The sequence below is a fragment of the Canis aureus genome, chromosome 8 (genome assembly GCF_053574225.1).
Source record: "Canis aureus isolate CA01 chromosome 8, VMU_Caureus_v.1.0, whole genome shotgun sequence".
Lineage (NCBI taxonomy): Eukaryota > Metazoa > Chordata > Mammalia > Carnivora > Canidae > Canis > Canis aureus.
In genome coordinates this window covers 63,325,227-63,345,866 of record NC_135618.1, presented here as the reverse complement: position 1 = coordinate 63,345,866, position 20,640 = coordinate 63,325,227, and the positions used below count along the sequence as shown (strand labels likewise).

The 20,640-nt window shown below is 54.9% G+C and overlaps 1 protein-coding gene and 1 long non-coding RNA gene across 6 annotated transcripts; one reads left to right on the top strand and one right to left on the bottom strand.

Annotated features, from left to right (window-relative positions):
• Nucleotides 1-251: 251 nt before the first annotated feature.
• Nucleotides 252-13,325, top strand: LOC144319462 (uncharacterized). The gene is made up of 4 exons (XR_013385270.1): nt 252-629; nt 1,750-1,849; nt 3,758-3,861; nt 13,079-13,325. It is a non-coding gene; the product is annotated as an uncharacterized LOC144319462 (long non-coding RNA).
• On the bottom strand, nt 4,488-18,632 carry BRAT1 (BRCA1 associated ATM activator 1). Of its 5 annotated transcripts, none has more exons than XM_077907624.1 (14): nt 18,491-18,632; nt 17,724-17,867; nt 13,470-13,624; nt 10,955-11,102; nt 10,101-10,473; nt 9,695-9,814; nt 8,620-8,711; nt 7,785-7,903; nt 7,524-7,710; nt 7,244-7,317; nt 6,267-6,369; nt 6,062-6,160; nt 5,728-5,903; nt 4,488-5,404 (listed from the first exon to the last, which is right to left on the bottom strand). In XM_077907624.1, exons 2-14 carry the CDS (start codon nt 17,848-17,850, stop codon nt 4,703-4,705), a joined length of 2,475 nt encoding a protein of 824 aa, XP_077763750.1. In that variant the 5' UTR covers nt 17,851-17,867; nt 18,491-18,632; the 3' UTR covers nt 4,488-4,702. The 5 variants fall into 5 exon arrangements, with proteins under 5 accessions (XP_077763750.1, XP_077763747.1, XP_077763749.1 ...); XM_077907621.1 differs by lacking the exon at nt 18,491-18,632 and adding an exon at nt 18,176-18,428; XM_077907623.1 differs by lacking the exon at nt 18,491-18,632 and adding an exon at nt 17,960-18,148 and having other exon boundaries at nt 4,488-5,401.
• Nucleotides 18,633-20,640: the final 2,008 nt, after the last annotated feature.

The following is a 20,640-nucleotide window of genomic DNA, read 5'->3' as shown; positions in this document are numbered from 1 at the left end:
CTTATGGGCACCTCAGGGCTCCTACAGGTGGCATTAAGTCCCGTGTCTTTCCCTGTTTGCAGTGATATGGGTGGCCCAGGTAATCTAAACTGCTCTCACTGGGAAGAGAAATCTGCATAGCAACAGTGCTGGTGGTCAGCTGCTGCACCTTGATTGGACACATCAGTGTCCAACATCAATTCTGATTGGCTGGCACCCTTCTGCCCAGAGAGCATCTGTCAACACCTGCCAATACCTGTTGGGTGGCCTCGTGGGGTCGGAGGGCAGAAGTCAGGGCCAGTTCTGCCCACAGTGGGGTTGTATTACAAACCCACCCCCTCACCCTAAACTGAAAACCTAAAGGGCTATGCTGTTGGTGTGGGAATGGGTCAGAATTTAACCTGCCCCCCATCCTGCTACGAACCCCAGGGAACTGGCCAAGAGTGACCCAAAGTTGAATGACCACAGTTCCTCAGACGTTAGAGCACCCACTCTACACCCAAGGTGGAGCTCCCCGGCTCAAGCTGTGAATTTGGGTTGAGGGAGGTCCCCACTGAGCTCCTCCCTAGGAAAGCTCCCCTTCACGCGAGCCCTCCAAGTGTTTGAAAGCCAGTGATCAGAACAGTCAACGGCCAACAGGCAGAAACAAGGTACCATGTGACATGTCATGGCAGATCCCGACTGGCTGGCCCCAGTCGCTCCCCTCTGTCTGCCCTGCCACGCTCGTCGTGACCACATGACTGAAGCCCCAACCTGGGAATGTGCAGAGTAACCTGTGCCTTCTGCACCCCACCCACAAAGCCTGGCCTGTTTGACCCTTCATGTTCTCCTCTCATTTCTGCACACCTGGTGAGGTCCCAAACAGGAGCCTTAGGAGCCACAGGCAGACAATGACACCAGGACACCAGGGCCCGGGTCCCCTTCACCCCTGGGAGGAAAGCTGCCCAGGAGAGAAAGCCTGCAGTGCACCCACCACTCTGTGAGCAGTGAGTTTCAGCCATGGCATCTTCAGGGGTGTGATAAGCAGCTAGTGTTACAACTAGTGTAGACAGGCCATAGAGCACCTTGAGCTTGCTGTGTTTAAAGAATTAAAAGGCAAGCTTGAAAGTGTCAGCACACAGCAGAGGTTATATGAAGTGATGGCAAATTTTCAAACAGTACAGAACGGGACATAAATCAAAGGACAGGATATTTAAGGGGAAAAGTGAGATCTCAGGGACTGACTGGTGTTCTAGAAGAAGTGAGAAACAATATGGATCACGGACGTCTGAAAGGACAGGGGCTGAGATTTCGCCAGGGTGGAAAAAAATCCAGATTCAAGAATCCCAGTGAATCCCAAGAATTAAAAAAACAAAACAAAACAAAAATGCAACCCTCACCTACACAATAGTAAATTGTCCAAGCAGCCGCAGAGAAGACAGGTTACCTTCAGGAACAGAAGTGAGGCCGGCAGTGACCTCTCGGGGTCCCCCTGCTGTCCCCCTGTCGGGGACAGTGGTGTGCTCTGTGGACCCCCATGCGCTGGAAGAAACAGCTGCCAGCTCAGAGTCTATACCTGCTATCAGTGTACCCCGAGAAGGACGGTTGACAGAATGACATGTTCAGACTAACCCAAACGGGCATTTTCACCACCAGGCTCTCCCGAGGTGCTTGCTATAAATGCAGGCTCCCTAGGCACCTGCTTTCCACCACCTGCTGAAGCTGGAATGGCTGAGGGCTCAGAGATCGGGCCACAGCCAGTGACTCAGTCTCCTGTGGATGATTTTCCAGGAGAATCGGGGAGGGCTTTGCAAGACACCATGCAGGAGAGGCTGCTGGGCACCTGGCCCTAAGAATCTTCCGTGCAGCCTGCTGGCAGTGGGGAGCCATGGTAGGTTGTAGGCAGGGAAGTGACAATGACCAGGCTTAGACAGATTACTCTGCAGCCAGGGAGAATGGGCCAGAGAAAGGGAAGGTCAGTGGAAGGAAACACATTAAGAAGTGGCCCCAGGAACCCACAAGAGAGGCAGAGGGTGCAGGGAAGTGTTATGATGTCCCACATGCAGCGTCCTTGCCCCACCCCAGTACGGCTGACCCGTGTGCAGTGGGTGTGCAGGTCCAGGGCTCAGGGAGAAGTCTGGGCAGGAGTGTGTGTGGGGGTGTGGGTTATGTAACCAGGGGAAGGAGGTGGGCAGGTCAATTCACAGGACCTCAGGGACACACCGTTGGAGACAAAGGAGGAAAGTGAGAAGCTAACATGTACCAACCACTTTGTGAACGACGCCCCATGTCTCCCCGTCAGCTCTCAACAGCCCGGTGAGGCCCACACAGCTCGGGGGGCGGGGGCACCTACAGGACCCAACAGCCTGTCAGAGGTGGAGCCGGGCCCTGACTGTGAGTGCATCTGGCAGGCCAGTCTCCCTTAGTGGGCAGGTGGAGGCAACCGGGCCCACGCTGGGAATGCAGATCTGCCCAGGACAGCCCCAGCTCTTTCCACAGTGCACAAACCTTTCTGCGCAGGTCCCCCCGCTGTCCACACATTCCTCTCCCTCCAGAAGGTTCTGTGTGATGTCGGAAAAGCGCACAGGCTTTCCAGAGGTGGCAGGGCCTTCACCTCTGAGGTGAGAACAGGGCAGGGCAGGGATTAGCAGGTGCCTTTTCCGCATTGACTGGTACCAGTGTGCAGTTTCTCTCCTGAGCCTGTGGACGTGATCGCTTACGTTAATTTTCAAAGGCTGAACCAGCCTTGCACACCTGGGACGAATCCCACTTGGTGGCAGTCTAGAATTTCTCCATTGTTGGATTCCACCCACCGGAGCTATGACAATGCCTACCACCACCATTCACGGCACGCTGGTCTCTGGTGCTTCCCTAGAACATCTCTGTCTGATTTGGGGGTCAGGGTGAGTGAGCACCCTGGAGGAGAGCAGAGAGCGCTCATTGCTTCCTCATGTGGTTGGTACAGCTCACCAGCACACCCGTCTGGGCCTGGTGCTGTTTGGGAAAGTTATGAGTTACGGACTCAACTTCCTTAACAGAAACAGGCTAATTTAAATCCTCTATTTCTTCCGTGTGAGTTTGGTGGACTGTCGTTCAAAGAATTGGCCATCTCATTTAGGTCAAGCTGTGAGCCCGAAACTTCTCGCAGCGTTCCGTTATTATCACCTGCACTGAGGTCCCCACCTCTGTTTCAGGGGTTAGTGATTTGTACCTCCTCTCTTTTCCATACCCAGCTTATCGATTTTACTGATCTCTTCAAAGAATCAGCTTTTGGCTAAGATGATTTTCTTTACTGAATTCCTATTTCTTTTTTTTTTTTTAATATTTATTTATTTATGATAGTCACAGAGAGAGAGAGAGGCAGAGACAGAGGGAGAGGGAGAAGCAGGCTCCATGCACCAGGAACCCAACGTGGGATTCGATCCTGGGTCCCCAGGATTGCGCCCTGGGCCAAAGGCAGGCACCAAACCGCTGTGCCACCCAGGGATCCCCCTATTTCAATTTCACTGATTTCGGTTCTAATTTTTTCTATTCTTCCTGCTATATATATATATATATACATATATATATATATTTATTTAAGATTTTATTTATTCATCAGAGACAGAGGAGAGAGAGAGAGAGAGAGAGAGAGAGGCAGAAACACAGGCAGAGGGAGAAGCAGGCTCCATGCAGGGCGCCTGACGTGGGCTCGATCCTGGGTCTCCAGGATCACGCCCTGGGCTCAAAGCGCTAAACTGCTGAACCACCCGGGCTGCCCTATTCTTCCTGCTGAAGATGTAATCTGCTCTTTTTCTAGTTATCGAAGGCAGAGCCTACTGATCTGTGATGTTCACCATCTCCTAATCCCTGCATTCAATGCCTAAACTTCTCTCTGAGCACGGCTTCACCCCACAAACTTCAGTAAGTTGTACTTTTACTTTAATTTAGTTAAAAATGTTTCTTTCTCTGGAGATTTCTTCGTTGACGGTGCCAGCTGCAGAGAACTCCAGGACATTTGCCTGTGGGAGCCAAAGGGGAGAATGTCCATCTCACAGATGAGAAAACAGGCTCCAAGAGGGAGTGATGTGCCCAGTATCCCACTGTTGGGAGACAGCAGAGCTGGTCCCAGTGCAGCTGTGTGGCCCCCTGGGCACCGGCCCAGGTTCTGACCATCCTCCCTCCCCCCCGCCCCCACGTTACCACCAGCACCTCTCCCTTCCTGGTGAGTTGAGACGGCAGGTTCTGAATCACTACAAGCATATGGTGATCCTGCAGGTTCAGAGGCTGGAGACCTGGCCTTGGTCCAACCTGGGGTCATTATCACCAGGGATTAGAATCCAGGGCTGGACACTCTCCAGCCCGAGCTATTATCTCTCTGATGCCTGGGCATTCCTGGGGCACAGTGGGGTGGAGACCCCCCTGACCCACAGCCATGAAGCACATGGCTGTCCGGCAGAGAAATCCTCCCCCAGATGCTGCTTTTCCAAAGCCCCACTGGGCCTGGGACCTACCCCTGGGCAGTCTTAGAACACAGGCTAACTCAGGGACACCATCAAATGCCATTTATTTTGAGTAAAAAATAAGCCATTTCTTTAATAATACATCAAGATGGACTCTTCAACCTTGCTGGGCTCACCTGGTCCCGGTCTCCCTGAATAGTCCCTCGTGCAGCCAGGTCAGCCAGAGATCTCAGGACAACAGTCCCAAGGAAGGGATGTGGCACAGGGGAGAGGGACGCTGGGGACACTGCCACTGGGCTGGCTCAGTAGCAGTCGGCCTCGTTCTCTCCCAGGACGCCCACCGTGGCCAGCATGTCCTGCAGGAGTGACTGAGGGCTCTTCTCCATGTGGTCACTGCCCTCGGCTAATGCACCCCGAAGGCCTTCCAGGTCCACAGACCTCAGCACAGCCAGCACGACCTCGGGCTCCAGGTCCCCCAGGGGCTGGCCTTGATCACCTGCCTGCCACCTCTGCAAGGCAGCCTCCACGGAGGCCACATCTGGGCCGCTCCTGGACTCCTCCAGGCTACCAGAGGAAGAAGCAGTCTTGGCCCTCAGGAAGAGGAGGAGATCACAGGACTTCTGAGCCACAGGTCGGTCACAGTCAAACAAGGCACGGAAGGCAAACTCAAAGAGCCGCACTCGGCATAGTGGCTGCAGGGCCTGGGCCAGCGAGCCAGCTGGGGCCGCCACGGGTGGGGTCACAGCATAGGGACAGTGGGAGTGGAACTGGCCCAGCGTCTGCTCCAGGAATACCAGCGCCAGCTCCAGGCCCTGGGCCCGGACCTCCCAGTCCAGATCCTGGCTGGCGACCTGGAGCACCCTGGCCATAAACTGTTCCGTGTCCCCCGCCACGTCGGCATGGTGGTCCCTCAGCCACTGGGTGAAGACCTGCATGACGGCTCTCCGCGGGAATCCCTCTGAATCTGTGGAGAGGATATGCAGAAGCTCCACGAGCAGACTCTTCTGGAAGACAGAGCAAGAGGTGGTGGGAGGGGAGAGGGGAGACAGAGCCGCCGCTGACAGGCGCGGGTTACAGCAGGGAAGATCCGCCCCCCCAAGAATCTTCTGTCACGCAGGTCTGGGGCTAAACCTGCTTCTCCCCTCATCCCTCCATTTGCTCATGTATCAAAAAGGAGTGCTTGGAAGTAGAGCCAGATTCAGGTAATGTGTCCAATAGAACCATAGCCCCAGACTGCCTGAGACCGAGTGGCCAACCCACTGGACCCTGTGCATCAAGACAGCTACCAGGTGTGGGCTACCTGGCCTGGGGACCCATAGCCTCCTACCTGCTGGCCCCCTGGATGCTCAGGGCTCACAGGGGTGACATGCAGCCCCTGGCTGGAGAGCTGCCCCATGACGGTCACTGCACTGGCACGGACGTAACTCTCAGGGTCTCGTAGGAGCTGCTCGGTAAGCTTGGGCACCTCCGAAGCGAGGAGTGCATGTCTGAAGCCAGCCTGCCCTGGGAGGGTCCAAGCGGCCACACTGGCTGTGACCAAGGCCTAAGTCCAAAGCCTCCTCCCTTGCTTCCCCAAGGGCAGCCTAGGTGGTCTGCTTCCCAAAGCTGACAAGAGACAACCAGTGTGGCAAGGTCGGGTCCCCCTTATGCCCTGTACTCACCTCCCCAGTGTCTGGTCATCTGAGTCAGGAACTCGAGGCCGGAGTCCCTCACCTCCCAGCAGGGGCTGCACAGACGCTTCTGCAGCACAGGAAGCAGCTCTGGGGCAGGAGGGGCAGCTCAGAGTGGCCCAGGCCATGCCCATCCTGCCCCCAACTGCCTCTACCCAGCGACTCCCTTGGTTTACCTGGGAAGGGTCAAGATTACCTCTCAGGACCAGCAGGGCATGGGGTTCTAGATCACAGCAGCCGGGGGTCTTGGGTGAGCTCAGGAGCCACCTGAATGTGGCCTGGAAGGCTTTCTTCAGAACCTGGAGCAGGCAAAGCAAGGCTGCAGGGCCAGGAGTGGTGAGGGGCCGAGCTGGCCTGCCTGCCCCCATCTGCCCACGCTGCACTCCTGTGCCTGCCCTAGGACACAAGAGGGGACCCCGGGGTATGGTGAGAAGGAAGCACTGGCTTTCATTTCCACAAGGCAGAAGCACCAGGCAGGGGCAGAACTGACATCACGGATCCCGATAGAAGGAGGCAGCTCCCATAAGGTCGCTGACTGCCGAAGAGATTCTCCAGACCCCCTTTCCAAGGCCCAGGAATCCACCATGCCTTCTGTCCCATCCTCTAACCGTCTGCTCAATGGCAGGGGGCAAACACGCTGCACCCACCAGAGCACAGCCACCACGGGGCCACGGGGAGGCCACGTTTGCAGAAAACGCTGATGAAGAGTTTGGATCCCAAGCGCAGGGGCCCTCTGGCTCCAGTTCCCCACTGCACCAGAGCATGCCCTGTTCCCATGGCTCAGCTCCCCTGGCGCCCAATCCTCACCACTGCTAGGCCCTGGGTCAAACCCCGTGCCGCTGCCTGCCCCTCCAAACTCACTTTAAGTAGTGACTCTGGGGGCGCCTGGGTGGCTCAGTCGGCTAAGCGTCCAACTCTTGGTTTCAGCTCAGGTCATGATCTCAGGGTTGTGAGAACCGAGCCCCAGTCGGGCTCTGCGCTCAGTGCACAGTCTGCCTGAAACTCTCTCCCCACTCCTCTCCCCCACACTTTCTCTAAATGAATCTTAAAAAAAAAAAAAAAAAAAACAAAAGGAGCAACTGTGGCCCACAGAGACCTGGTTCCGAGAGGCCTGCAGGGGTCCTCCCCAGACATCTCCCCATTCCCCCCGCCCCGTGTACCCCATGCCTGTACCGTGGGGCTGGAGTCTGGGCTCCTGAGATATTCCAGAAGGACAGCAAACACCTCCGTCACCAGCTCTTGGGGGCCTGAGACAGACATGGAGAAAGAACCCACCCTTCCCTTCCAGGGGCCTCCCCAGCACAAAAGCGCGTCAATCCAAGGAAAGCAGGGGCAGAATAAGTCAGACAGCCGAACCCCACCCCTACCCCAGAGAGAACATGCAGAGGACATTGATCCCCGGTGCAGCTGAGCAGCAGGTGAGCAGGGCGCCTGCGGGGGCACTGTGGCTTACCTGTCCCCTGAGACAGCGTCCCCAGGAAATCCAGGGCCGCTCGCTGCACCCGCACGCAGCCCAGCAGGAGCGCGCAGAGGTGGCGCCCCACGTCAGAGGCAGGGCTTGCTGAGCCCCTGCATAACTGCAGCAGGGTCACCGCGGCCCCAAGCAGGGGCTCCTGAGGCCAGGGGCAGGGGCGCTGGGGCTGGGAGAGAGGGCATGTCAGTGCAGGCCCCGATTCCGGCTGCCACTGTGGACATGGGCCAGGACTGCACTTACTAGCGGCTGCAGCAGCTCCAGGTGGGCCAGAGTCCGGCACAGGAGACCCACACAGGCCGCCTTGGAGGAGAGGAGCACGTCCACTGTCAGAGAGTCACCTGTGGCACTGTCCAGCACACCTGCAGGCCAAGCCAGAGGCAGCTCCCAATCAGCGGGGTGCCTCCCACTTGGCCACTGCAGGCCTCGCTAAGGGCCACCGACCCCGCGGCTGCCACCACACACTGGAGACCAGGACCGGGGGTTCCCAGCAGGTGACATGCCCAGGGTGACACAGGCTGGCCAGAGCTGGAACCTGTATGAAGGGCTGAACCCTACATACAGCTGAACCTGTATGTAGGGCTCCTGAGCCATCGAGCCTAGCTCTGGCCACAGCCTGTTCCTGGGCCAGTCCCATTACTTGGGATACTCGTCCCTGTGCTCAACATGGGGGTACAAGGCACACCTGGGTCCCCTTTGCTAATCCTCGACACACCGACACACTTCATAGCTGAAGCAATGTGAGTCACAGCAGGGGAAGCCACCCCCCTACCACCACCCTGGTCACAGAAACCACCATGTGGTTCAGGTCCACATGAACACCCAGCTGCTCTGGGGCCACCCCGGACAGCACACGGGGGCGGGGGGGGGGGGGGGGTGATGCTGCCTCGTGAATCCCAGCAGGGACACGAGACAAGCAGCAGTAATGCTGGTGACAACAACCTACACCCATCCACCTGCACTCGGCAGAGGCAACGAGCTAGGTACCATGCTGGTCACTGCCCCAATATAAAAGGACATGTCTGGGACCCCAGGGGCCTCCCATCCTATACCTGTCTACTCTCAGGAAGCAGCATACCTGAGGGTCCGGGGTCCTGACCCGTGGCTTTAAGGACGCAGGCCAGAGGCTGGAGAAGAATGACAAAGGCCTGGGCCCTTAGCACCTGTGGACTAAGTACAGAGGACACGGTGAGTGCCGCTTCCTGACCCTGACCTCTCCACCAAATCTGGAGCAAAGAGGCCAGTGCTGGGGATCTGGACACCCCCTTGAGAAACAGCTTCCTTGCAAGCACTGTGACCAGCACTCAGGCCACCAGTACACAGACCAGCAATGTGGGACTCCATGGGAGCTGTTGGAAAGTACTGCCCCAGGCCCCAGGAAGAGCCCCTTGAAGGACAGGCCTGCTCCAATGGACAGTGTCTACTCAGAGCCAGGGACAGGAGGCCCACCTCCAGGGAGTGTTCTTGGGCTCACGGTGGGGTGAGAGGCTAAGCCAGCACATCATTCTCCCTGTAGGCCAGCTGCCCGGTCCTCCCCCTGTGGACCACTACCTCACCCTGAACATCTGGAGAGCCTGAAGCCCAGAACCAGGCTTGCACCATACCCTAGTACCTCTGGGGAGTGGGTCCTGTGGTGACCTTCACCCCTAACCTGGGCCAACATGACCACCTCTCATCTGCCCAGAACCCTGGAAAGACTTACTCATTCCTCCCATCTCTCTAGGCTCACGCACCCTTTCCTCTCCCTGCAGGAAGCTGTCCAGCCACTCCTGCCCACTGGGTCCCCCTCTACCTTCCCAGGGCCCCTAGTCCCTACCCCATTGACATGCATGCCATGCTGAGGCCGCTAAAGTGGGGAGCAGATCCTGGGTAAGAACCTAACCCTGCTCAGAATGGAACAGCTCCAAGCCTCTGTTTTACCTCTGGGGAGCCTATATAGTTTTTCATTGAAAACATTCTGCCACTATAGCACGTAGAAGCCATAGCCTCCAGCAAGACCTTGGTAATAACCAAGTTATGGCCCAGCCATATCCCCAATGGCCGCCTCCGACCCTTCTCTGGTGTCAGGAGTTCCCCCAAAAGGTCCCTGACCACGAGGGCTATGCTTCAGACCCCTCTGCCTGTCCTCGCATAAAACAAACCCCAATCCTTACCAGTCCTGCAGTTTCAGGATCCCTAACGCCAGCGGCCCTGCTTGGGTAGGGCTCAGATGGTTCAGAGTCTGAGCCAGAGTCTCCCACAGGCCGCAGCTAGAAGAGCTCAGCCCAGGAGAACTGCAGAGAAGCCCAGAAAGATAGTTAGTTCTCTGTCCTGCCCACCAAAGCCCACGAAGCACCCAGTGGGACTGCCACAGCCCTGGCTTGGGGCATGCCCAGCTGACACAGAGTCCTTCCTAGGTGGGTGGGCTTTCAGATCCCCTCTGCCATTCCCCTGCTCCAGGCGGTGCCCTGGTTGGGCCCATGAGATGTGCCTCAGGTGTAACAGCTACCCTAAGACTCCCCAAGGGAAATAGTGCCCCCAACTCCTGCCCACCCCCGGATGTACCCCAGAGGAACTGACCGGGCCACACTGAGGAGGAGGTCCACGAGCGAGTGTGCAGCTGGGACAGGGTCTTTCTCAAGTAGACTGCCTACTAGGGGACTCAGCCGTACCCACAGAACTTGTGTCCAAGGGTCATGGCAGTGCCCGAACGTGGTAGTCAGGACGTTTAGAGCCTGTGTGATCTGCGGGACGGCTGTGGAGTGCAGGGACTCTTCTATGTGACCCACGATCTTCTGGGCACACACTGGCCAATCACCAGCCTGCAGGCTGGGGTGTCCCTCGGCTAGGCCTTGCATGGACAAGCCCAGGATGTGCACCAGGAGCTGCCCAGCTGCCGAGGCCACAAACAGGCTGGAATCTCCCTGCAGGGAGAAGATGGTGTCAACGGCACCTGGGGAAGGGATAGGGGCAAGGAGAGAAGAAAACGGGCTTCAGCTGGAACAGAATCCGAGGTAGAGGGCAGAGATGCTAAAACCACCAGGCGGCTTTAACTGCCAGACTTGGGAGCCTCAGGGAAAGGGCCCGAATGCAGCAAGCCACAAGAGGCACCGCTAAGGCCCCAGCCTCCCCTCTGCTTAGAGACAGGGGAACCAGCACGGAGGGCACCAAGGGGGGCAGCTTTAGACCCTTGGAAGGAAGCTTTTGATTCTAATTAGTTTCAAAGTCAACCCTAACTGCTTGGTCTGACCTGTAAACCAAAGGACACTGCAGGGACCTCGAGGAGCCTCAGGCCCCCCAGTCACCCCGGGTGCCCCTCACAACAGCCCCATGACATTATAGCTGCTTTCCCAGATGAGCCCAGCAAGGTGCAATGAGGTCGCATAGGTATGGCAAGGCCATGGGCTAAAGGCGGGGCAGGCAAGGGCACTCACCACAGTCAGCCAGGAAATGCAGGGCACTAGGATGCTGTGCCAGGGAGCGCAGGCCCTGGATCCAGCCACTGCGCACTGAGGGGGCAGTCCAGGCGGCTCCTCCCAGGGGCCCTGGCTCCCCAAAGAGCCTGGGCAGCAACTCCCCCTGCTGGGAAGTACAGAAGGAAGTGGTGACGTGGGCCCGTTCCCATAGGCGGGCAGATCATAGACAATTTTTCTGTTGTTCAGGGCTGGTCAAGGCACTTTTCTAGGCACTTTCTCACTTGCTGCCAACACAGAGAGCCCACAGGCAGCTGTGCTTCCGGGAAGTGGCAGGTGGCCACCAGTGCCAGCCATGGCAGCCCAGGCACGGCCAAGTCTGCCTTCCAGGGTACAGCTTTGGGAGAACTGGGTTTTAAACAAAGGTTCATCAATCCTGTTGTTGGTTTACTTTAGAAATCCTCTCCCCAAAACAGTACCATGAGTTTCACCTCCAAAAGTCCACCTCTGACCAGGACGTCGGGCTCACAGACCCCTGATAGACTCCAAAGCCTACTGAACTCCTGAGCTGGGCATGTGGGGTCCACCAAGGCACTCACCCTCCTCTGGGTATCCCCCACTCCAGATGCCCCAGCACACCTGTTGTGCCCAGCCCGCCTCACTCCCTGTACCTGTTCAAACCCTTTACAAACCAGCTGCGAGCCCACTGCCCCCACACAAAGCTAACCCCCCGCCCCCCGCCCATCTGGCAGTGGCTAACTCCCCACTCAAGTTCCACCAGCTTAGGGATGCCCACAGTACAATCATGCATTGTGCTACATTTTCTGCCATGGGTACAAGATTCTCCATCACTACTGGTTTCAACACAGTATGCTGCCTCTTACCAGGGCAGTCAGTGCTCGCTGGTGCAGCTATTCCCTCTGAGCCTATCTGCACAACAGGCACGGCAGTCAGAGCCCAGGCCATGACCAAGCCAGGCCACGGAGCATCCTGATCGGCTCTGGCCCAACCATCAAGGCACAGGGGCCTTCCAATCATCTGACTCCAGGATCAGGGACCGAGCCTGGATCAGGGACCGAGAGACCTTGGAGACAGGCTCCAAACACTCAGGGATTAAGTCTAACTCTATAGCAGTCACGGCCCCTGAGGGGGGTGCCACTGCTAGCAGCTCACAGGGAAGGCCCCCTGTGGGGTCTGTTGTCATCAAAGAGGGGCCCCCCCGAAGTTACAGTTCCTCACCAGTAGGTGAGTAGAGGTTTCTGTCACCAAAAGAAGGTACAGCCCTTCACCAGTAGGTGGGTACAGAGCTCACCCCCTGCCTGGAACTGTCCACTGCAGAGCAGCTGGCTGGTGAGGAGCCCGTGGGGCTGTAAGACCACCCGGGAGTGTGTGCAGGGGCAGCTGAGGAGGGAACAGGAGGCCAGCCTGGCACTGCGGCCCTCGTCCCTCGTGTAGCCAGCAGCAGACTCTTTATGGTCTAGTGTGAACAATGCCACTTCCATGAGGCTCCTAGAGTAAGCCTCCCCTGTTTCCTCATCTGGGAAATAAAGGCCATTGGTCTGCTGACTGGCCAGGGCTGCCAGGATAAAACAAAAGTGATTCTGCAAACCCTGAAGAGCTCCATAAGCCGCAAGGTACCTCGGGTACGTGTGCGTTATCCTATGTACCATGAGGACAGCAAGCACAAAGTTATGCCCCAAAACACTTTGGCACAGTAAGGTGCAGAGAACATCCTGGAAAGTCAGTCCACAGCAAGGTGCGCTGAGCCATGCCTCTGGAGGATCTGCTTTGCCAGACTGAGGAGCATCCATGAACAGCATCCCAAAGCTACTGAAAGAACACATCCCTCCCCACTACTGTCCTCTCTTCAGGTGACTGTATCATAGCATGGCCTTCCTGGGGCCCTGTGCACACCAGGTCAGAGAAAGTTAATGTGCTTTCCCCAAGAGCTGGTGAGGCTGAGAGGTGCCAAGAGAAGCCAATGAAGGGCTAGACAGGCTCCTTCAGGCATTGCCTAACCAACCCAGCTGTGCCCACATAGGAGCATGCAAAGCTGTGAGGTGCAGTGCTCTGGGGAGCTCCCCAAACTCCATGTCTATCACTAAGTAGAAATTCTTATGAGTCATTCATTCATTCATCCAACAGGACCAAGTGGGAGACCGACAGTCTTGGTTAGCCCTCGTGACAGTTCCACATGACGTGTACAACTCTCCTGTCTGTCACAGGAAGAAACTAAGGCTCAGAGGGCTCGTGAACTTGGGCAAGTCCATACAGCAGGCCAAGTGTCAGAACTGAGCCAACCCCAGCTCTGTCTGATTCCAAAAATCTGACCCTTTCACCCCAACATCATTCTTGGCCGGTTTTTCAAAGAAGGTTCACATTCAGGAATAAAAACCTCATGATATAAGACAAAACACGGGTCAGCACATTTCAGAGGCCTAGGGATCATTACGGCCACCACTGCTTGGTGTACCTGCAGCAAAAGCAAGCTGTGCACTTCCCTGTGGGTCCCTCAGCTGGGAAGACCCCGGCTCACCTGAAGATACTGGAAGCAATCTTCCTGGGCTGCAAATACCCCTGCGAGGCGGAGAGAGAAGGAGAGGACTCTGGAACTCAGGTCCTGGGGTTTCAGCACGTGACACAGCAGCTCCACCAGACAGGGGTTCTCCTGTAATAACAGGAGACTGGACCCTGGGGGCAGGCCCAGCCAGGGAGAGTGTCATTGGGGCACAGTGATGCAGCTTTCTCTAAAGGACTTTTCTTTTCTTTTCTTTTCTTTTCTTTTCTTTTCTTTTCTTTCTTTCTTTCTTTTGATTTATTAATTTATTAATTAATTTATTTATTTAGAGAAAGACAGTGCAAGCACACATGTGCACAAGTAGGGGGAGGAATAGAGGGAGAGGGAGACAGAGAATGTCAAGCAGACTCCCCTTTGGCACGGAGTCTGACTGCTCCATCCCACGACCCTGAGATCATGACCTGAACCAAAATCAAGAGTTGGACACTTAACTGACTGAGCCAGCCAGGCGCCCTGTAAAGGACCATTCTTCTGGCAACTCCCAGACCTTCTTCTCCCCCGATATTAGGTTTAGCAATCCCACCAAGAGAAAACATTTGCACCAACTGCAACAAGGGAGTCATGACTTGAACTTGATGGGAGGGCAGGAAGTAGAAAGCCATCACCTCCACATCAGGTAAGGGACCAGGACAAGTGTCTAGCAAACCAAAACAGGCATTCCTGTTGCTGCTGATTACAAAAAAAGGAAATGCAAATTAAAGCAGAAGACCACTTTTACCTCCCAAGTGGGTGCTTTTCTTTTACACTCAGAGTGCTGCCCGCAAGGAAGTACAATGGAACAGCCATCCTCACCCAGATGCGGCACCAGAGTTGTCTATACTCCACGATGCTCCTATTCAAAGGCACTCAGGTTGGTGAAGGGGAGTGTGTGGCACAGGCTGAGACAGTTTCCTGTTAAGAGGCCCTTGCTGACACAACCACCAACAAATGTGGTTCAGGGAGAATGACAGAGAACAGCATAAGGAAGAGAGAATCATGAATCCAAGAAGCCAATAAACACATGGGCGAATTTAAAAAGGCACCAATTTTAAATACTAAGTAACTTTTTGATGGGTCTTAAGATAGAATCAAAATGCCAGACAATAACAGTTAGACTGTGCTGGAGTTAAAGGGCCCTGAGATCCCTGTGTCAGTGGAATGGAGGATAGAGATTCTAGTTAACTTCTGACTTTTTTTAACTTTTGACTTTTTAAATCCAGTTTGTGTGTGAGAGTCACCACTAAAGAACCTAAGTGGAATGCATAATTTCAAAACCAGAAAATGAAAAACTTTAAAAACAAAGCTTTATCCATCCAATGCAAGGCAGAAAGGAGGGGAAAGAAACAAAGACAAGGCATGGGAAGTTCTAAAAAATCCAAAAGAGGGCAGCCTGGGTGGCTTAGCAGTTTAGCGCTGCCTTTGACCCAGGGTGTGATCCTGAAGACCTGGGATTGAGTTCCACATCAGGCTCCCTGCATGGAGCCTGCTTCTCCCTCTGCCTGTGTCTCTGCCTCTGTCTCTCTGTGTCTCTCATGAATAAATAAATAAAATCTTAAAAAAAAAAAAATCCCAAAGAACATAGGTTCAAATAGAATAAACAGTAGGCTCAACAAATGAAGAAGATCATCTGTTAGGGCGCTGCTCATATTAAATTGAGACTAAGCCAGCCGCATAGTGTTATAGACCAGAGGAAGCAGGACAGCACAGAATGGCTGGGAGCACAGCAGCGAGGGTGCAGCATGCAGGTTCCTGCCTTAGAAGGGCAGTTGCATCAAGAAGAACATCTGACAATGTGACTTGAAAGCAAAAAGCACCATCAGTGCTTCAAGAAGAAAGTCATCATTCAAAGGTAGAACAGTCTAAGCCTGCAGGTACCTAAGCTAGCTTCAAGATCTGTAAAGGAAAAAACCAAGCAGAGTTTCAGAGAAAACCTGTTGAATCCACAATCTCAGGGTAGGGTCTTCCCATCTCAGAAACAATCAAGCAAACCAATTAGCAAGAACACAGCGAGCTTGAACCAGGGAGATCTGAACTAAGGAGCGCGCGTGAAGACCGTTCTCATTGTGCAGAATGCTGAAGGCCATGGGGCACAGGCCCGCTTCCTTTAAGGGACGGACAGTGCTGCAAAATTACACTGTGGCAATGGCTGTACCAAGCCCCCTGTGTGTGAATTTACTGAAAACCAATCAACTGTATACTTTGAGTCAATTCTATGGTATGTAAATTATATCTCAAAGAAACCCGTCTAAAAGTAATTTTTAGGGCAGCCCTGGTGGCGCAGCAGTTTGGTGCTGCCTGCAGCCTGGGGTGTGATCCTGGAGACCTGGGATCGAGTTCCATGTCGGGCTCCCTGCATGGAGCCTGCTTCTCCATCTGCCTGTGTCTCTGTGTCTCTCATGAGTAAATAAATAAAATCTTTAAAAAAATAATAATAAAAAAATAAAAGTAATTTTTAAAATCTGACTACAAACTAGGCCACCACTGAAGACTCTACAAATACCAGAAATGCAGCAGGTAGCGAAATCTATAGAATGTCTGAGAAAATAGGGTACTCTACCATGGTAAGAGCCTCGACGGATACAAAGAAATAAAAATGCAGGTATTTTAAAGTCTAATAAGTTAGAAATCAATAATAAGACTGAAGAAAACCCCACGTTGTAAATATAAAAGAAACCCTTTTAAATCGTTTGTGTGTAAAGAAAAAAATCACAATGAAGAGTATGAAATACTTGGAAACAAACTAAGCAAAAGTACAGAGCAGTAAAACCTGTGGGGTGCAGCTTCCAGGGAAGTGTGCAGCCTTACATGCATGTATTAGAAAAGACCTAGATGTTCAATTCAAAGGAGGGTAAAAAAGCATGTAGACCAAATAAACAAATAGCAGGAATTAATGACGGGTGCTATCCTAAGATCACTGGTAGTCAAGAGATCAAACGCCAGTAGGGCATTATTTACACTAGGGAACATCAGAAACACAAACACCTAGTAACAGTGGTGTGATTGTGTAAGTTATGGTCCATTCATATAGTGGACACCAGATAGTCAATAAAATCAACATGTTCTACAGAGAAAACACTCACTGTAGTGCTAACAGAGAAAAAGCAAGGGGCGCTAGGTGGCTCAGCTGGTAAAGTGTCTGCCTTTGGCTCAGGTCATGAGTCCCCCCATCAGGCTCCCGGCTCAGCGAGGGGAGCTGGTTTCTCCCTCTGCCCCCACCCCACTTGCGCATGCGCTCATGGTCTCTCAAAAAAAAAAAGGAATAAAATCTTTAAAAAAGAGAGAGAAAAAAAGCAAGACACCATATCGTATTTATGGCGTGACTTTGCTTTTATAAGAAAATGCAGCTTTGGGGCACCTGGGTGGCTCAGCTGATTAAGTGACACTTGATTTCAGCTCAGGTCCCAATGTCAGGGTTGTAGAATCCAGACACTTGTGGGGCTCCATGCTCAGCACAGAGTCTGCTTGAGATTCTCTCTCTCCCTCTGCTCCCTCTCTCAATAAATAAACAAAATCTTCTTAAAAAAAAAAAAAAAAAAAGGCAGGGCAGCCTGGGTGGCTCAGTGATTTAGTGCTGCCTTCAGCCCAGGGCCTGATCCTGGAGACCCGGGATCGAGTCCCATGTCGGGCTCCCTGCATGGAGCCTGCTTCTCCCTCTGCCTGTGTCTCTGCCTCTCTCTCTCTCTCTCTCTCTGTGTCTCTCATGAATAAATAAATAAAATCTTAAAAAAGAAAGAAAGAAAGAAAGAAAGAAAGAAAGAAAGAAAGAAAGAAAGAAAGAAAGAAAAGAAAAAAAAGACAAATGCAGCTTTATGACACATTAAGAAAACGGGCTGGAAGGAAATTTAAAAGATGGTAGTTTAATTTTCCTTACTCTTTTGTGTTGTTCAAGGTTTATCTAAAGGATACACATTAGTTTCATAACAAAAAATGATTTCCTAAAGCAGACAAACAAATGCAACAGTAACAACAAAGTAAGCTCCTCGTTGCCCTCACAGCCATCTAGAGTGAACTGAAGGAGGAGGCCTGGACAGGGCAGGAAGCAGCTGAGAGTACCAAGGTCAAGCTCTCCTGCTCATTCCCTCAGACTTCAACTGATGCTGCCCCCAACTCGCCAGGCGGCCTCCCTAGGATGGAAGGAAGGGAACCAGAGGGTCCCTCCTTCCCCTGTACAGGAGAGTCCCACGCACCCTCTGGCCTTCCGGACAACAGTCGACAGCAGCATCCTCCCCTTACCAGCTTTGGTTATCGTTTTAAACCAATCCAGCAGCTTCTCCAAACAGGTGTCATCTGCCACGGGCTGCCTGGGGTCTGCCAGAACTGCACAGAGAGCCGGGAGGAGCTGGGAGCACTCTGGGTCCATGGTGATGCTGGGGATCCCTGCAAAGAAAACGTCCGGGCCAGGTCCCACCCGCCCTGGCCCCAGGCAGCCACTCCCCCAGCCTGGGTCCCCCCGGGGCTGGACGCTAGACCTCGGCCTGGGTGGTCCTGGCAGGTGGTGAGGAGCAAGCGGGGCCCTGAGCTCGGGGCCTGAGGAGCTCCGGGCCTGCCAGCCTTGGACCCTGGTGGGAGGGGAGCGTGGGCCGGCGCCAGCCGCGCTCCGGGGCAGAGCTTCTCCGCCAGGGTCAGCGCGTCTGCACCGAAGGCGCTCGGTCCACCGTCGGTCCCCCCCGGGCCGGGGCGTGCACCTGCCAGTCCTGCCGCGGCGGGGACCGGGAGCCCGGTGGCCAGGCGCTCAGGCCGCGCGGTCGGGAGGCTGGGGTGCGCAAGGACTCCGTCGCAGGGGGAGCGTCCGTCGGGCTGTCCGACTGCGGGGAAGCTGGGTCCCTAGGAGGGAGCCCTCCTTGCGGGAGCCGCCGCCCCGGCCGGCCGAGGCCCACAGAAGGCACGAGGCGGAGATGTCCGTCGGGCCGGCCCCCGGCTGCCCGCGGAGCCCGGCCCCCCCGCCGGCCTGCACCGAGCCCCCTCCGCGGCCGCGACCCCTCCCCGCGCTCGCCGCTCACCTGCTCCGCGGGCCTCGGGCGCCGCAGGCCCCGCCCCGGACCGCACCACTGGCCGGGCCTGGCGGGGGCGCGCAGACGGACGGCGGCCGCCGGGAACCCCGAAAGTCGCCGGAGGCCACTCTGGGAGCCCCGGAGGCCTACACGTGAGGAACCAGCTCTAGCTGGGAGGAGCTGAGGCAGACGGGGGCCAACCGGTGGGCCCGACCCGTCACCCTCACGGTGGCGCCGAGTGGTACTGCCCGACATCCGGCGGGGCCTGCGCCCAGAAGGCGGGCCTTCCGGTGGAAGGGGCGGGTGCAAAGCCGGAAGGGGCGTGGCCTCCCACGCCGCGGACCGAGGGTCTGGGCCGGCCTGTGGGTGGGATGCACTTTCGGGTTTCCTAATTTTTGGGGCTAAGTCCCTAGGTCTTTAGGCTCAAAACTGGGTCCTCAGGGCCCATCAGGGGTGTGCCAGGGGGTCTCTAAGCCTGGGTCCTCGGGGCCCATCACTTGTGTGCCAGGGGGTCTCTAAGCCTGGGTCCTCGGGGCCCATCACTTGTGTGCCAGGGGGTCTCTAAGCCTGGGTCCTCGGGGCCCATCACTTGTGTGCCAGGGGGTCTCTAAGCCTGGGTCCTCGGGGCCCATCACTTGTGTGCCAGGGAGTCTCTAAGCCTGGGTCCTCGGGGCCCATCACTTGTGTGCCAGGGGGTCTCTAAGCCTGGGTCCTCGGGGCCCATCAGGGGTGTGCCAGGGGGTCTCTAAGCCTGGGTCCTCAGGGCCCATCAGTGGTGTGCCAGGGGGTCTCTAAGCCTGGGTCCTCAGGGCCCATCAGGGGTGTGCCAGAGGGTCTCTAAGCCTGGGTCCTCAGGGCCCATCAGGGGTGTGCCAGAGGGTCTCTAAGCCAGTGGATAAAAGCATCTCATCTTGGGGCACTGGGGTGGCTCAGTGGTTAAACCTCTGCCTCTTGATCTCAGCTCAGGTCGTGATCTCAGGGTCCTGAGTTCAGGCCTCATGTTGGGCTCCGCGCTGGGCAGGAAGCTTACTTAAAATAAAAAAATAAAATATTTTTTAAAAGCCTCATCTTTCTGGAGCATCAGTGTTACAGCAGGATATTGGGGGATACACCAGGTACATATTAGGATATAGAAAGCAGAATTCCTACCAGTACGAACATAAAAAGGAACTCTAAAAACTTTGACTTTGATGGGTGATCACTCTGGACACCCTGCCTCTTAGAGCTGCTTGGGTGAAAAGGCTTGACCTGCGCAGCTCTCTTCCCTGAATTGTGATCCCTCATTGTAAACACGGGGACAGGAATATTTGCGCGGCCCGGCAGTTGTGGGGATAGCATCTTAGGGCAGCACTGTGTTAAGTGCTTCATGTAATAGAGGTTTGCGTGATTCTGCACTAACTCTGGTGGGGAGGGGTACTATGACCATCCCCTCACCAGGGAACTCAAGTGCACAGAGGTTAGCTCCTAAGCTTACAGGGCTAGTGGGTTGTCCTGGCTGGGGTCCAAACCCAGGCAGAATGGCTCCAGAGTTGTATACTAGATTATGCAGGTCCACCATTTCTCACCTGAAACTTTTTTTAAAAAAGATTCTATTTATTTATTCATTCATTAGAGACACAGAGAGATGCAGAGACACAGGCAGAGGGAGAAGCAGGCTCCCTGCAAGGAGCCCGACGCGGGACTCCATCCCGGATCCTGGGATCACAGGCTGAGCCAAAGGCAGACGCTCAACCTCTGAGCCATCCAGGCGTTCCTCACCTGAAACTTTTGAGGACACGTGGTTCAGGAACATGTGAGCGGTTACCTGGTACACATACACTGTAATGTGAGGTTACATTCCTGCCAGGCTGTGATGGGCACACCATAATCAAATGCATTAAAAGTTCTGTGGTGAAACACATTAATATACAAGCGGAACGTGTGGACGCTGTAAATAGCTTCAGCTCAGACTTCTGTTGGCAAATGAGGTCAGGACAGCTTTTGCCAATACGTTTTGAAAGGCTTTTAGATGTTTTTAGAATTCAGAACAGCAGAGGGGATTCCTGGGTGGCTCAGCGGTTTGGCGCCTGCCTTTGGCCCAGGGCATGATCTTGGAGTCCTGGGATCGAGTCCCACGTCAGGTTCCCTGCATGGAGCCTGCTTCTGTCTCTGCCTCTCTC